Source organism: Cyrtonyx montezumae, unplaced genomic scaffold, assembly GCF_038088225.1.
Source record: "Cyrtonyx montezumae isolate F1298 unplaced genomic scaffold, pur_monq_1.0 scaffold_20, whole genome shotgun sequence".
In the NCBI taxonomy this organism is placed as follows: Eukaryota; Metazoa; Chordata; class Aves; order Galliformes; family Odontophoridae; genus Cyrtonyx; species Cyrtonyx montezumae.
Window position 1 is genome coordinate 1,485,503 of NW_027071937.1, and position 14,655 is coordinate 1,500,157.

The 14,655-nt window shown below is 40.9% G+C and overlaps 1 protein-coding gene and 1 long non-coding RNA gene across 2 annotated transcripts in view; one reads left to right on the forward strand and one right to left on the reverse strand.

The window, feature by feature from the left end:
* The window catches only part of STRBP (spermatid perinuclear RNA binding protein), a 51,488-nt gene extending 46,456 nt beyond the window's left edge, over nt 1–5,032 (forward strand). The window contains exon 18 of the mRNA XM_065737288.1: nt 3,147–5,032. Within this exon, the coding sequence (XP_065593360.1) occupies nt 3,147–3,169 (23 nt within the window). The 3' untranslated portion in view covers nt 3,170–5,032. The remainder of the gene's footprint in view (nt 1–3,146) is intronic.
* LOC136049258 (uncharacterized) lies at nt 29–8,719 on the reverse strand. Its single transcript, XR_010622278.1, has 3 exons — nt 8,637–8,719; nt 7,396–7,685; nt 29–299 (listed from the first exon to the last, which is right to left on the reverse strand). It is a non-coding gene; the product is annotated as an uncharacterized LOC136049258 (long non-coding RNA).
* Between the last annotated feature and the right edge of the window lie 5,936 nt (nt 8,720–14,655).

The window sequence follows — 14,655 nt, forward strand, 5'->3', positions numbered from 1 at the left end:
ATTCAGTTAATGACCTGTACTTGTAGTAGGGTTACTTAAAGTAGGGCATAGTTCTTTAAAAAATAATCATAAATTAAAAAAAAACACACAACAGAAATTTCAGTTAAAATGTAACTCTGTAAATATTATGGTCTGTAATAAACTTAGGAAAATATGGGTTAGATATTGTTTTATTTTATAGAGCTAAGCATCAGTACCTGAGTTTCCTTAGAATCTTTAAAATCAGCATACTGAAACTCTCAGTGACTTTAGGCAGTCTTGAATTTATCCAGGAAGACTTTTCACTTGTATACAGAATACTGAAAAGCAAACAAAGGGAATTGATCTTAGACCATCTCTTCGTGTTAGGTTACATTCTGTGAAAACTGTAACAATGGGACTTCCCACAAAAGGACTCATTATGTAATTACAGAGATACACAATTAAGTCCGTATTGCCCAGAGAAAGGACAACAGTAACACTACAATCAGATTCTTTAGAATTCAAAAACTGCTTGTTTTCCTTTCGTTTTTTACCAAAAAAAAAAAAAGAGAAAAAAAAAAGCAATTGTTCTTGTGGCCTTCTTCACTCTTAAGATTGTCTGCCCACCCTTGATTTTCCATTCACTTTTTTCAGTAAGGATTTTATTTGTTAATCTCTTATTAAAACAAAAGGTTCTCTTTTTTTCCCCTTACATTTATAAGAATCTAAAGCAGCAACAAGGTCCCCATGAAAACTTGCTATTTAATTGTCCCAGTTCTTGTTGAGTGCTGCTGTGGAAAGTGACACACTTCAGCCATAGGCCAGTACTTTCCTTAAGAGATAGTGCTCAAACCAAATGAATCCTCTTTCAGATGAAGGAGTGCGTGCACCTGCCTGGGACTCCAGGACGGGCCCCAGCTCCATGCTGTCTCCATGTGTTTTAGAATTGTGCAGAAAACCTGCTGCAGGCTTCAAGTGGTCTTTATTAAGGTATCACCCCCACAAAATAAGCAGCATTGCTGGTTGTACTTCTCTGCTCCGACCTCAGCAGTTCTTTTCCAGAGGTTTGCTTTAGTTCATGCTCTTTTCAAGATTGTCTGTGTACACTGTTCCCCAACAGACTCTGCTGCTGAGGCAGGGGGGAGCTTTATTTATGAAGAGGATCTAAGAACTTAAAGCAATGTAAAGTTCCTCCTTTCCTCCACCCCCTCCATTATAGGGAAAGAAACAGCTTAATAAGGGGTGGCTTATATAACAAGCTGCTCTTCTTTATCTGCAGCTGTCAAGCTAAGTATTTATACTTAGAAACATTTCTATCTTAAATGGTTTTTCTTTGGCCATAGCTCTCACTTTTTTTGGTGCTGGTGGTACTTTAATAAAAAATGAAGATCTACTGAGGGGCAGCAGTGAGCCTGCTGTTGACACGTGCTTCAGTATTGAAATAAAGAGCAGGGTCTTGAGGATGTAACCAAATTGAGTGGTGCTCAAAAATCACCAATATGTTTGCTGGCCTATGGATGAAAGGAAGCCATCACGGAGCAGAAAAAGCATGGCTGATAAGAGCCCATTTTTGTTAATCAAATATTCATTAAAGGAGTATTTCCTCTGCACATTTTTTCCCCTTTCCTTCCCGCCCCTCCTCCCCCCTTGCCCCTCTTTTGGAGTTCCCAATTGGCAACTGTTTTCTTTTTCATTAATCCCCAGATTTGTAAAATTTTCTAACAAAATACTGTCTGAACCAATTCTATACATTAAACATTTGTGTACCAAATAACTTGTTCCTTATTTCAGAAACAAGGAGGGTGCTGTGCTCTTTTCCAACATGATGGCAGTCATTTCAGACAATCGATAGAAGTCTGTTTATTTTTTTTTTGTCATTTGTTGGGAGTTACTAACCACATTGTAAACTTGCCCCCCTGCTGCATATTTTACATTTCTCTGCTTTACTGAAAATATGAATGAGCTGTCAGTTCTTTGTTTAGAAAGTGGTAACCTTGGGAAGTGTTAGATGTTTCAATACCTTCAAAGAATTCAGAGTTGCCCATTTTACAATGAAAATTCCACTTGCAGCTGAAAGAGCAGAGAAATTTAAATGGAGCTTTAGCTTCAGCCACTCTCTGAAATTAACATGAGGTTTTGCTTCTCTGCTCTTTTCCCACTGTAGGTGGTTTTTTCATTGACAGTCCCTATTGCCAGCCTCTCAGCATCGCACCTTTTATTATTCACTTGGGCCCTCAAGATTTCTTCTCTGACTTCTAGAACCATCAGGTTGTGTGGCTCGAAATGGCATTTTGTACATATCTTAAAAGCAAGAACAAAAGTGGCTCGTTTTGAGGTTTCTCAACTTCAGACATGGAATCTGAACTTTTTCCTCTTTTTTTTTTCCCCTCTAAAGTGCTTTTCTCACTCCTTGAACTTTGTTCCGTTTAATGAAAAGCAATACTCCAAGCCACAGTCCTTTCTTTGGGTACATAGCAATAGATGTGTATATACTTCTGATTATTTTCTTTACACTAGAAGGGAAAGACTGGTCTAGCAGGGGTGGGGTTACGGGGGGGGGAATACAAAATGAGCTAGCAGGGTGCTTGCTTTAAGCAGTGAATCCTGCATTGACTTCCCCTACTTATTTTAGAATTTTAATACCATGATGATTTGCATGTGTCCTACACGATCTGCTACAAAGACTTACAATGGTCACTCCTGAAGCAGTGGTGCTTAGTACCATTGTACATGTCAGCAGACATGAAATGTAGCAAAAAGCCAGAAGAAAATATAGGCTATTTTTCTCCAAAATATAACTAAACGTTACTCTTTCTCTCTCTCTCTCTCTCTTTCTTTACCACGTCATTAATGTGAGGCACAAAAAGGGTAGGCTTGAACTTGACTTTGAAATAGTTGCTTTTGTGTCTCTGAAAATTTTCACTAAATGATAGGAAAATGTACTGTCTGGTAAATTCCAGATCAACAGCTTTGCTGCTATAATTTATTAGTTGTTTTTTTTTTCCTTTTAAGTATTTGTTTATTGATACTCTAAGATTGTAAATCAGTAATCAGCAATAAGTGAAAGGTAAATGTCTTTGCTTATTTAAATGGTATTGGAACATCTGTATATTGCAGTTAAGACTTTGGAGCAGTTTTCAGCAGGTTAATACCACTTTATTCTCATTCTCTCCGGACCTTCATAGCCATATGCACTTGTATAAAATAAGCAGAAATGTAATGACTGTAAGCTGAGATCGTGATATAAAAGGTAAGAGATTTTATTTTCAGCTTAAAGAGTATTTTTACTGCTTTTTTTTTTCTAAAAAATCTCACATACCTGTGACAGTCTTGTATATGGTACGTTTTTTTGTTATTTAACTCTGTGTTTAAACAATACTTCGGTCTGAATTCCAACTTTTCACGTTATCAAAGCCAGTTCAAATATTCTGGTTTGAGTTTAATAAGAAAATATTACTTGACTCTTTTCAGAAATAGTTTGGTTTTATCAACAGACTGTTCTACTTTAAAAATCCTTCTTTTGCAGAGCCTAAAAAGCTGTACTGATAGTGCTGTGTGTGGGGCACTGCATTCCTTGCATATTTGCCAGAAATGTTTGGGTAGGTACGAAAGCCATGGCCCACACTGAAAGCCACACCACAGTGATAGGGGTGTGAAATTAAAATGCCAAGAGGAATATGTAACACTACCTAACTAGTAAGAGAGAAATTATTTCCCTAAACCACTAAAGCTGAACTCTGGATGGAGAACGAAGAACTTTGATGATATTAGTTTGAATCTGCAGAGATCAGATTACTCTAGGCCAAATTAATTCACGAAGCAGCTGGTTCATGTGGGCACAGCAGGAGGAGGGAAGGCAGGCAAGCAGGGGTTTAAGCCTGCATGAATAAATTGTTTAGCTGTAGTTTTCTAAAGCTGGAAATGAAAATAGAGACGTCCATAAATACTTCCAGTTCCATAGTAGATGTTTTAAATAATGTTTTTACATGGAGGAAAATGGTTTCAGACTTACATGGTGCACATGATATGTGTAGTTTTAAAATAGTTACTTTTTAAATTTGCATTTATATAATCTTACATTATGCAAAGTTGCATAGTACAGTACTGTACAACTGCAGTACTTGCAGCACTTGAAGTTGCTGGAAACAACTTTTTATATTAAAAACTAAAAAAAAAAAAAAAAGGGAGGGGAGGGGAGAATGGGGTGATGTATTAACATTTAACATTTTAAGGTCTCAGTTCAGAGATGAAAACATTACGTAGTCCTGACTGATCATATCATATAGTTCATACTGGTATAAAACTAGAAAAATACTTGGTATGGAATGAATATGTAGTAGTGAATCAGACCCAAAAACTTGTTGTTTTGCATCAAAATATAACACCAAAACCAAACTATTTCATTTCAATATTGAAAACATCAAACTCAGTAAATATTTGTATGTGTAGGTTCTCCAACATTGAGGATATGTCTAGATAGAACTCATAGGCTGACGTAGAAAAGTAGCTGTCAAATGTTGTTAGTTTAGCTACTGCTGGTGGAAACCTGACCTCGCAAGCAGCCTATGTACGTGCACTGGGGGAAATGAACTTAAGGAACCTCACCAGTGACTTGTCTGCTAAAGCACATAACCATTTGATTACATTTGCAGGTGACATTGATGAGCCATCAGAATGCACTTCCTATTTGGTAGTGCAGATTTCATCTTCTGTTATCTTCAAGGTGCAAACACAGGGCTTGGTCTGAAGTTCATTTAAAATTCAATTCATTCTTTCAGCTTGTCAGGCTAAGCAGTCCTAATAGTGGAGCAGCAGGCTGCTCTGCTTCCTCTGCAAGACAGTATTGTATATGCTTCAAGGCAGTGTTAAGGTGCACTATAATGAACTTCTCTTGAGTATTCCTTTCCTGGGTTTAACTCAGACTGATCACAGTCTGACAAGATTCATCTGTCCACTTCAAGAACTGAATAATGAAATGTCTTGCTGCCTTCTTTGATCACTCTTTTGTGGCCTGTACTTGGCTGTTTAATCTGTGTTGCTTTCTGTCAGCATTGTTTTCACTGTGCATTTCCGTGTTTTTCTGTCATTACTGCTCTAACTCTTGGAACCATTCTGCCCTTTCTGTTTTTTTTGTTTTTGTTTTTAATTTTCACTTTTTTGGATCTTCTCCTCCTTTTGTTCACTGAGAAGATACTAAATGTCTTCAGTATGTTTTTGCTCATAGAGCAGTAGGTATGTCCAAAATTTGTCCCCGCCTTTCTCAGTAAGACAGACAATGTGTCCTGATGTTGAAATATCTAATGTACTCCTGCATCTGTTCTTTGAAGCCACTTGGAATGACTGCTAAGACAGCCTGAGAACCTGTCTCATTCATGGTGGAGCTTGAGCAAAGCATTTGCATTGACTTCAGAAGGAAAACTTGAGATCTGGTGACCTGGTTGAGAGAAATGAGGGTATTTCCAGAACTGAGAGATTAAAAAGCAGACTTGTTCCATTGTTAAAATAGTATTTATTTGCCCTTAGCTGCTCTTGACTACAACCCCATGATCATGGAGGTACTTACTTTCCCTTTGTAATAATTTGGCATTCATGGAACTATGTGAGGGAGAAATATATAATCAGCCTGCTGAGTTTTCAGAGCAGTGTCTGAAGTGCCCATGGCAGACAGCAGCCTTCACCAATGGCATTCCCTAGATACTGAGCACTGCTAACCATTCTTCAATATTTTCCTTCCTTATGGGTGAGTGGCAGCTGGAATGCTGGTCAATCTACCCAGATATCATTTCTTCAAAGTAAAGAGTTTCATATATTTTTGACAAGGGAACCGAAGTCCTGCTTTGCCAACCATTTGAGATTTCTACAGGCATATTCTGTCTAGAGAAGGCTTTAAAACTGGAATGACTGGGAAGGGCAGTGCTGTCTTGAGCTAGTGTTTTAACTGTACATTATACAGACTCTATATAAAATCTGCATAAGCATTTTGAGATCTATTTCCATCACCATCCTGTGCTTGAAAGCCTTTATGTTATAGAACCAGGGCTGAATGACAGTGAAAAGACCTGGCTAGGTGGAGGCATGGTACACGATGCTTCCTGCCACCGTGTCCTCCCTCTGCCAGGGCTTGCTGTCTTCCTTAAGCACACATTCAGGAGTTGGAACATGGTGACCTTATTTATTCCTGGGCACTGAGCCACGCAGATGGAGGGAGGCCAGCCTCTACCCATGAAGGGTCTGTGTAATGTGCAGCCTCTGCTGCCCAAGCAGTTTCTCTTGGACGCAGTACACAGTCCAACTCTCACAAAGACAATTTAGTGCCTGGGTAGGTGGTTCCTAATCTGTCTAATTTGCTGTCATTTAGCCAATATGAGTTAATAAAATGATTCAGCAATTGTCACAGCTCCCGCTGAATGTGCTGTAAACCCAACTGCCATAACTTTCACTGCACTCAAAATACTTTTGCTCCTCCAAATTTTCTGCCCACCACAGCCTTTCCTCAGTTTCCCTCCAGCATCCCTGTAAATAACTGATTCTGTCACATTGCAGAATTTTCTGTGTATGTTTCTAGATTCTTGAAAGCTTTTAATCGTCCTACAAAGAGTTCTAGGTAAACTCCTCCATGTGCTGAGGGACTGTTTCTACTCGAGCAAACATCTGTGACAACTATCCCAATGTCTTCGATCACTTGAAATGGAACTAGCACTCTTTCTTTAATAACACTTGCCTTCTGGCAGGAAAAAAGATTTGGAGCATCTTATCCAATTCTGGAATTATTTGTGCATTTTTCCTTTCATTGGACTGCTAGGCAACATTTCCCTGCCCTGAAGTTTCTTGCATTATTGGGTAGAAGGAGGAGTGGCATGGAAACTTTCAGGTGGTCTAGGGAAGACATCTCCAGCCTGGAGGCTGTTCAGCTGTGGGACATCAATTCCCTGGCAATTCAAAAACTCCAGAATAGCTGCAAATATGAGCAGCTTCAGTGTGCCATCCTTGATCCAGTCCAGCAATATCCTCAGAAAATCAGCCTGTGTGTCTCAGGATTTTCAGTCAGTGATCCCTAACAGACACAGCATAGAAGCACACTGTCCTTGCTTCCTTTATACTTCTGCATCTGAACTTCTGATTTAGTGGTTTAGTGGGTAGGGATGGTGATAGGAGGATGGTTGGACTAGATGATCTTGTAGGTCCTTTCCAACCTAATGTACCTATGAAGCTATGAACCTGAGAACCCGTGGATCACCACATCTAGTGGAACTGTGTAAGTGAAGAGCAAGCAGACAGCACAGCTTTTCAATCTTAGACAAAATTTAGGTTTCTCTCTGCCTCCTTTGCACCACAGGCTAAGATGCAATCATTCTGCATCATCACTTAGTGCATTTAGCTACGTTCTCTGTAGACAGATATCTGTTAGTTAATAAAGAGAAAACTTCCTCCCACCTTCACAGGAGTTCCAGGTCACAGAAGCAGCTTCCAGAAAAGGCTCCTACTTCCTGAGACTCAGAAAACAGCACAAGAACTCTGTGAGGGTTGGATTCCTTCAGATACATAACAAGAAATGTTCTGAATGAATGAAGTTCAGATTGCTGTTCTCAGCTGTAAAGCAGACTGGTACCTCTTACGAAAATAAGCTCTCTGCTGGACTCACTGCAATTCCTTTCAGTACTGCTGTACTGTCCGAAGAACCAGTAACTGAAACTGAGTGTTCAGGATGCAAACTCTCAAGCTTCCTGTTGGAGGGGGGGGAAAAAAAACAACCATAAAAAATCCATACCTATTTCCATGCAGGCTCTTTAGTGCCCTGAAATGTCTTCCCATTTTCCCCCTGTACACTCAGAAATGGCAGCAATTTGGTCGTTGTGTGCAAGTGAGGCTTAAGGTAACACAAAAGCAAGAGTGGGACACACACAGGCATGTTCCTCCAGCCTGGGGCTTTCCAGGAGAGGATGTTCTTCCTGTTAGACACAGCTGATACTGCACAGGAAATGGATTCCCTTAGTAAAAGTTGTCCTTTGAGTTTTGTGAGAGAAAAATTCACCTTAGTGTAAGATTCAAATTCAGTGTTTTGTCTCCAGTTCATGTGGCTAAATGAAACATTCAGGCTTAATCTTGATGCATAAGAAGAGTTGAATGATCCAGAGTGGTAAGTGGAGATGGGCAGTTCAAAAGCAAATTTCTTATGTTGTATGTTGTTTCATCATGTATGTGGTGCCTTAACTCTTTATAATCTAACCAGGGGTAGTTAAGTGGTTAAGGGTACTTAAATGATGCTACTGAGCTAGCCCACAGGAACAACAGAAGTCGTCTTAGTGGGAGAGGTCTCTTGCACTTTTAATTAATGATCCATTGATAATCAGGAGCTGAAGAATTTGAAAAGCATATTAATCATAGATGGAGGCAGAAATTTCCAACTTCAGAGGTCTGTGGCAATAAGATAAAGGTACAATCTCTTCTGTGCTGTGTAAACAAACATGAACATGTAATTCAGCCATCCAGAAGTGCGCGTTTGTGAAACCCTCTGGACTCTTATCTCTGCTACAACAAATTACACTAATTCTAGACAGCATTAATTGAACATAGTCACCCACTGGTACAGGGGAGCTGAGATGAGTCAGAGTTGCAATAAATTAAAGTCCAAAATAGCAATATTTATAGACTTAGGCCTAATTCCTGCCTCTTACCTGAATCTAGAAGCTCCAGTTGCCATAAGCCACTTTGCAGTTCAGAAGGTGCAGTGCAGCTTCTACTTGAACATGTTTGCTTGCCGAACACACGTGGTCCTGGTAGAATGGACTGAGGCAAACGAGAGAGAGAGAGAGAGAGAAGGAAAAAATGAAGGTAGAATGCTTCAGTCTGGGCAATTATAACAGACAGCAAGTTGGTGGGAAAGTTGAACTGCCATTTTCAAAGCCATAAATACCAGCCTATGGTAAAAAAAAAGGAAGTTTGTCTACTATGGAAATCAGCAGCCTTAGTAAACTAAGAGCAGAGGGAGATGGCATTGTTTCTTCTATAGTTTGCTATATTTAGGTGAGAGGTTTAAGCTATCTATCACATGGTAAAAGCTGCTGCAGCAGGTTACACTTTTTTTCTACTTCTGTAAATAAGCAGGTAATGAAAAGAGGAGGTGGAGAAACAGGAGTGATCCAATGGACAAATTCTGTTTGCTGATGCAGCTGTATCCAGATGGGGAGCATACATAGCATGCACCTGAATGTTTGTAGGGAAAGGAAGACTAGTACCTCACCTGTACTAATTCCAGACAGTTTGAACAGAACAGCATGATAACGAGGGAGAGCAGATACTGCTTCCAGAACTACAAGTTGCAGTGCACCAATTTCAGATCACTAATACTGGTGGAACTGTGACAAAGTCGGTTCCTCTTACCATGAAAGCTTGGTTTGAAATTCTGTCCACTTACACTTTTCAAGCTAACAGCACGTTTAATTACAACACTAATCTGTAAGGGAGCCGAGCAGAAGGTAAGTTTCAGCTTTGTACTTCAAAGCTGCTGTAAGTAAACTGGTTAACAGTGTTCCATGGAAATAACATGATGCATTTTGTGCTCATTTCTGCATTCTTAGAAAAGCACAACTTCTGTAAGCATCACCACCACGAAGTTGCTCAGGGTACTTTGTCATCTCAGCAGTGGACACTAAAGGCATCTTAAGTCAGCAGGCACGTATAGATCAAGCTTAATTAAGAGGAACAGAATTTCTTGGCAGGTTTGCTTTACTACTGGTACTGTTATAATTTAATGATCTATGCATATGGAAATGTGTTCCTGCACTTCGGGTATAACTTACCAAGAGCGTCCTGTAAACTAAACAAGTAAAATGTATTCAGCGTAGAGGAGAGTATTATTCTTTTATTATTCCCACAAAGGGCTGTTCATAAGCAGTTGCAGAGTGATAATGCTCAGAGCAGAATAGCTGTGGGCTGAAGAACAGTATTCAGAGCAGTACAGCTTCTGACAACCCCTCGAGATGAATTTAATCATGACACTTCTAATTCACTGTATAGATTATTGTGTTTTCAAACTAGTGTCACTAGTTCCCTGCTCAAAGTAACAGAAAAAGTCAAGTGTAGTTTTCCAATGACATATTATTACATGGAAATGTGCTGGCAGGAAATCAAGGTTGTACTGCTGAGAGCATGTTCTACCATACAGAGCCATTCTCTGGGCAATGCTGCATAATTTAAGAGTGGGTAAATCTGCCTTCAGGGACAACACAACACAGAACAGATGTTTGAAAAACAAACCAACCAACCCAGAAGAAGCCTTGAAGCTTTGTCCATCCATGCACTTTTTTCTTCCCTGAAAAAAGGTACAGGTACATTCAGATGTGTTTAGTGAGTTATAAATCAGATACACAAAGGCCTTTAAGGATGAATGTTTTAAAGGCAGTCTCCTTCGGACAGAAAATAAAGGAAGTTGACTCTGTCTTCCAGTTCCAAAGTACAGCGTCTTATTTCTGATCCTAACCCTAAATCAATATTTATTGATGAAACTGACTAAGCTTTTTAGGTTGATGAGCTCTCTACAAAGCAATTCTGTTCTCTCGAGCCTCCACAGGGGCCAACAACTGGTGCTTAACTACTACAGCAGAATGTCACCTGTCCTCCAGCTGTCTCAGAACCTTCTGGGACACTTGCACTTCTAAGAGAGCAACACTGCTATGGGGGTAATTCTCAAAAGTGCTAAATGCAGTGGAGCAAATTCCTGTGGGCTGTATGCTTTCTGAAGTCCTGCCCAGGTCTTAGTGGCAAAGTTGAGCATGAAACCTGTACTGCCAAAAATACCTGCCCCTTAATGAGAAGGACATCATGGGAAGGTGATATGAAACTGGAAACTTTGAGGAAAGGCTGATGTCTTCCACATTCAACTCATCTTATAAACTTTATAAGTAAAAATACCAAAATAAAAATTAAAAAAAAAGGTTGTGCTTCCACCAAAAATCACCACCACCCCAATCAGTTCAATCAACTGCTACTAATTTGGGCTAAAATATCTGCTCTGTGTAGCCCAAAATACCACCACCACCATCTGAAGAACTTTTAAACAAAGACTCATCTGGAAGCAGATCTCTGCTGTGCGTGTGCTGCCAGGACAGGTAACGTGGCAATGCGGTGTGGTGGTCCTTCTCTAATGACAATTACTCCAGGACTTGGAAAAGACTGAGGCAAGGTTTTGGGGCAGTGTTTCATGCTCAGCAAGCTTGCACAGGGAAGGAATGCAATTCTATAAATCACTTGTACTGTATTTCTGTTTCTAAACTTGAATGAATTTCACTTTTCCTTTGTGGGTCAGCATAGTAAACATTAAAGAAAAGGTCTATTTTTATAAATCATTCACCAATTGAGAGGGCTGACCTGCAGCCACCAGGTGGACTTATTTATCCATAGAGGACAGAGTGTTTATTTTTACACTAAGATTACTTACAGCACTGAATAAAACAAAATATGGCCTTTGAACTATCTAAATCTTAACAGTATCACCAAATTGCAGAAGTAAGTATATATGGTGGACAGTTCCATCTTTCTTCCCATAAGTCTCTCAAAAGAAGTTACTCAGAAATAAACTTGCAAATGAAGTACAAGAGATCCTTGTGATCTAACTACAGGCAAGTTACGAATCAGGAGAAAACTGAGTGGGCTCTGTCTGCTCACTAGCTAAAAACACCTGCAAATGTAAAGTAAATGGAATGCTCTTGGGATGTTGAGTTGCTTCCTCACGTGATGCTGTACCCGGTACACTTGGCTTCATTTGGCTTCTGTGTTGTGGTTTATATGCCAGCCACTGTTATAATCTGTACACAGCACCTCTACTGGCACTGTAATCTTAATTCATTCATCACTGATTGTAACCCAACGCTACAGACTTCTCTGTATATAACACCATAACCATGTCCCACTTGCTTTCAGTAGCATACAATAAAGGCTTATATCTCTGTAAACAAAAATTATGTCCTTATTACTTATTTGGGCTTTTTATTTTTGTTAGCAGTGAGGAAATTGGCTTTAAGGTTTTTTGAAGCCTGGAAAGCCAAACCCAAAGCCGAACCCACACGTCCATTCTGTTCTGGTAACAAGCACTCCAAAAAATGGAGACAGGCTTCCCATGCTTCAGGCTTACCAGGGTGGCCATCAGCAAAGCTGTGTTGTGGCAGATGGAAACATAAAATGCATTTACACCGTAACGAGCAGAATGCCTTCCTTCATGAAGACTGCAACTGAATGAAGCATAGGGGAGGAACACACGGGCACTGTGCAAGAGCTGCTGCACACGAATCCTGCTGGGGGTTTGTTAGCTGATGGAAGCAGTAACAAAAGCTCTGAGAAGACTGAAGATACCAGCAATGGAAGTTTTACTTCAGACTGAAAGTTGGACATTTTCTAGCATTTAGTTACTCACTAAAGTGTGACGTTTGTTTTCTTTATAGATAAATTCCAGATATAAAAAACAGCAGACCTCTCTCAAACTTCTATTCTCTCCCACCTCCATCCCTTCATTCTGTTTCCTAGGGCATTAAATTCCTGTGGTCCAGCTTTGCCCTCTGAGGTCTGAAGCAAACCCAGGCCCCTTCCCTGTCCAGAGCCCACACAGTGTTAGCTGGTTTATTAAGGGGTCATTCAGAAAGCCACCCCAGGATTGGCCTCTGAGAGGTGCTGAGCACACTGACAGCTCTCCAGCAGTTGCTGCTCAGTTCCAGGTAATGAAGAGCACCGGGTGCAGTCCATCTTTTGCTGGCACAGCACCGAAGGGATCCAAGCAGAAGCAACCAGCTCCTGAGCAAGCAAGAAGCTCAGCTTATCGTGCTGCCATCAGCATCACCTTGAAAAACTGTATGATTACAAAGAAAACTCAATTGAAAGATTTGTTTGACAGCCATGAAGGAACAAGCCAGCTTGTCACTTCATGTGTCCTGATGCATCTCCAACCCTGCCTAAAAAATTCAGAGAGCTAGCTCTAGTTTCACTTTGAAAAGTATGAATACCAACACCAAACGATCTACATTCCACGCCCTGCTACCTCTTAGCTTATTGATGCAGCTTGGTTGATCCAGGGGTCAGTTCCCTTTTCTCATGAGTAACAAATAGATCGCAAACACATTTCTGTCACAGGCAGTTGGGGTGTTGACGACCCTTGCAACCTGCAGGAAACTGCTCCAAACTGACTCTGAGAGCCCATTCTGTGCAGCCTGAGAAAGCTGCTCTCTAAAAGCCAGGAGCTACTGCTGGCAGACCTCATCCACTCATCTCAGCACGAGTGAGGGCAGAGCCCTGGCTGTGCTGCTCCTGGCTGTGGGGAGGTGGCTCTCACACAACTGCTTTGCACTCGAAGGCAGAAAGCACCAAGATCCATAAACCACACGAGTGATAGCACAGAGTAAAGATCCCTCACAGCTCTAGCTGCCCTGTACAGAAGGTAAAGTTGCACAGATTCTGTTGTTACTCCAATCTGTACATTTTGTCTGCAAATAGCTGAGCTCCGTAACAGAGGCATTTCTTTACAACAGAAGCCCAATGGAACTGGGCTGCCAAGACCAGGCTGCATGTCTGAGCAGCTATCTCACGATATCTTACACTCTGCTTATTCTCTCACCTTGCTTGCTATGTACTCGAAGGGCATGGGGACAGTTCAGGGCTGTCTGGGACTCCCAGCTGACTTCTCTCAATTACTGGAACAAAGTAAGAATGATAAGTTAAGGACAACACCCTCCATGCAAAGGATAACAAAACAACTGAACGTGCAGACTAGGAAAACAAAGCTGTGTTCGAATGTAAGTTGACAAATAAACTGAATTCAATTATTTTAAATGGACCTCACTGAGAACAAACGAACGAAGACTTGGGCAAAACTCGGAGCTTTCCACTTACATTATCACTGACCCCACTGTGCCCTAACTCTTAACTTCTAGAGACATTAAGATGAGCTCAGAGACAAGGCTGCTCAGTAGCTACTGAAATCTAAAACCTGTCTGTTACTGTAATGCTGAAGGCACCCAGCAGCTCTAGAGTCTGCGTTCGTGTCTGTGCTAGCAGCAGCCACTTCATTCATAATTCAGAGCAGTCTGGCACAGCCTCTCTGGCACGCTGGGCTTTTCAGTGTACCATGCAGAAAACACTTCAGGGCAATGCAGAATCTTCTCTTAGAAACACCATCCCTTCCCCTCCACGCTGGATGGAATTACGCAGCAGTCGATGTCCTGGGTAGGTGGAGAGCTCAGATGTACACTGCAAGCAGCCAGCCTTCCTCCTCCTGCTCCTTCCCATCCATTCGCTATGGTGCATCATTATTAAATTACTATAAAACCACTTCTTTAAACTAGCACAAGCCTTCAGGGCACAGAAGGCATTAAGTCACTTCCCTTTCTTGTCAGCCAAGAACTGTGCCAAAACCACAACGCTTTTCTCCAGTATTCTAAAAGGACTGATTAAAAAAACCCCAAAAACAACACACACTGCTCACACTGTGAAAGCTGACAGTGGCACAGCTCTGTCTCAGCAAGTGTTTTACTACTTTTTTCTCCTCATTCACAGGATTTGATTGAAAATGGCACAGTTTTATTTCCCCTACATGGGATCAAACCGGCCTCACAGATCAGAAGACCTCAGCAGAGTCACTCCAGTGTCACCTCCCGAGTTCACCTATCAGCGTGGCTCTATGGGTACCCTTCACCCTGGATCACAGACAGC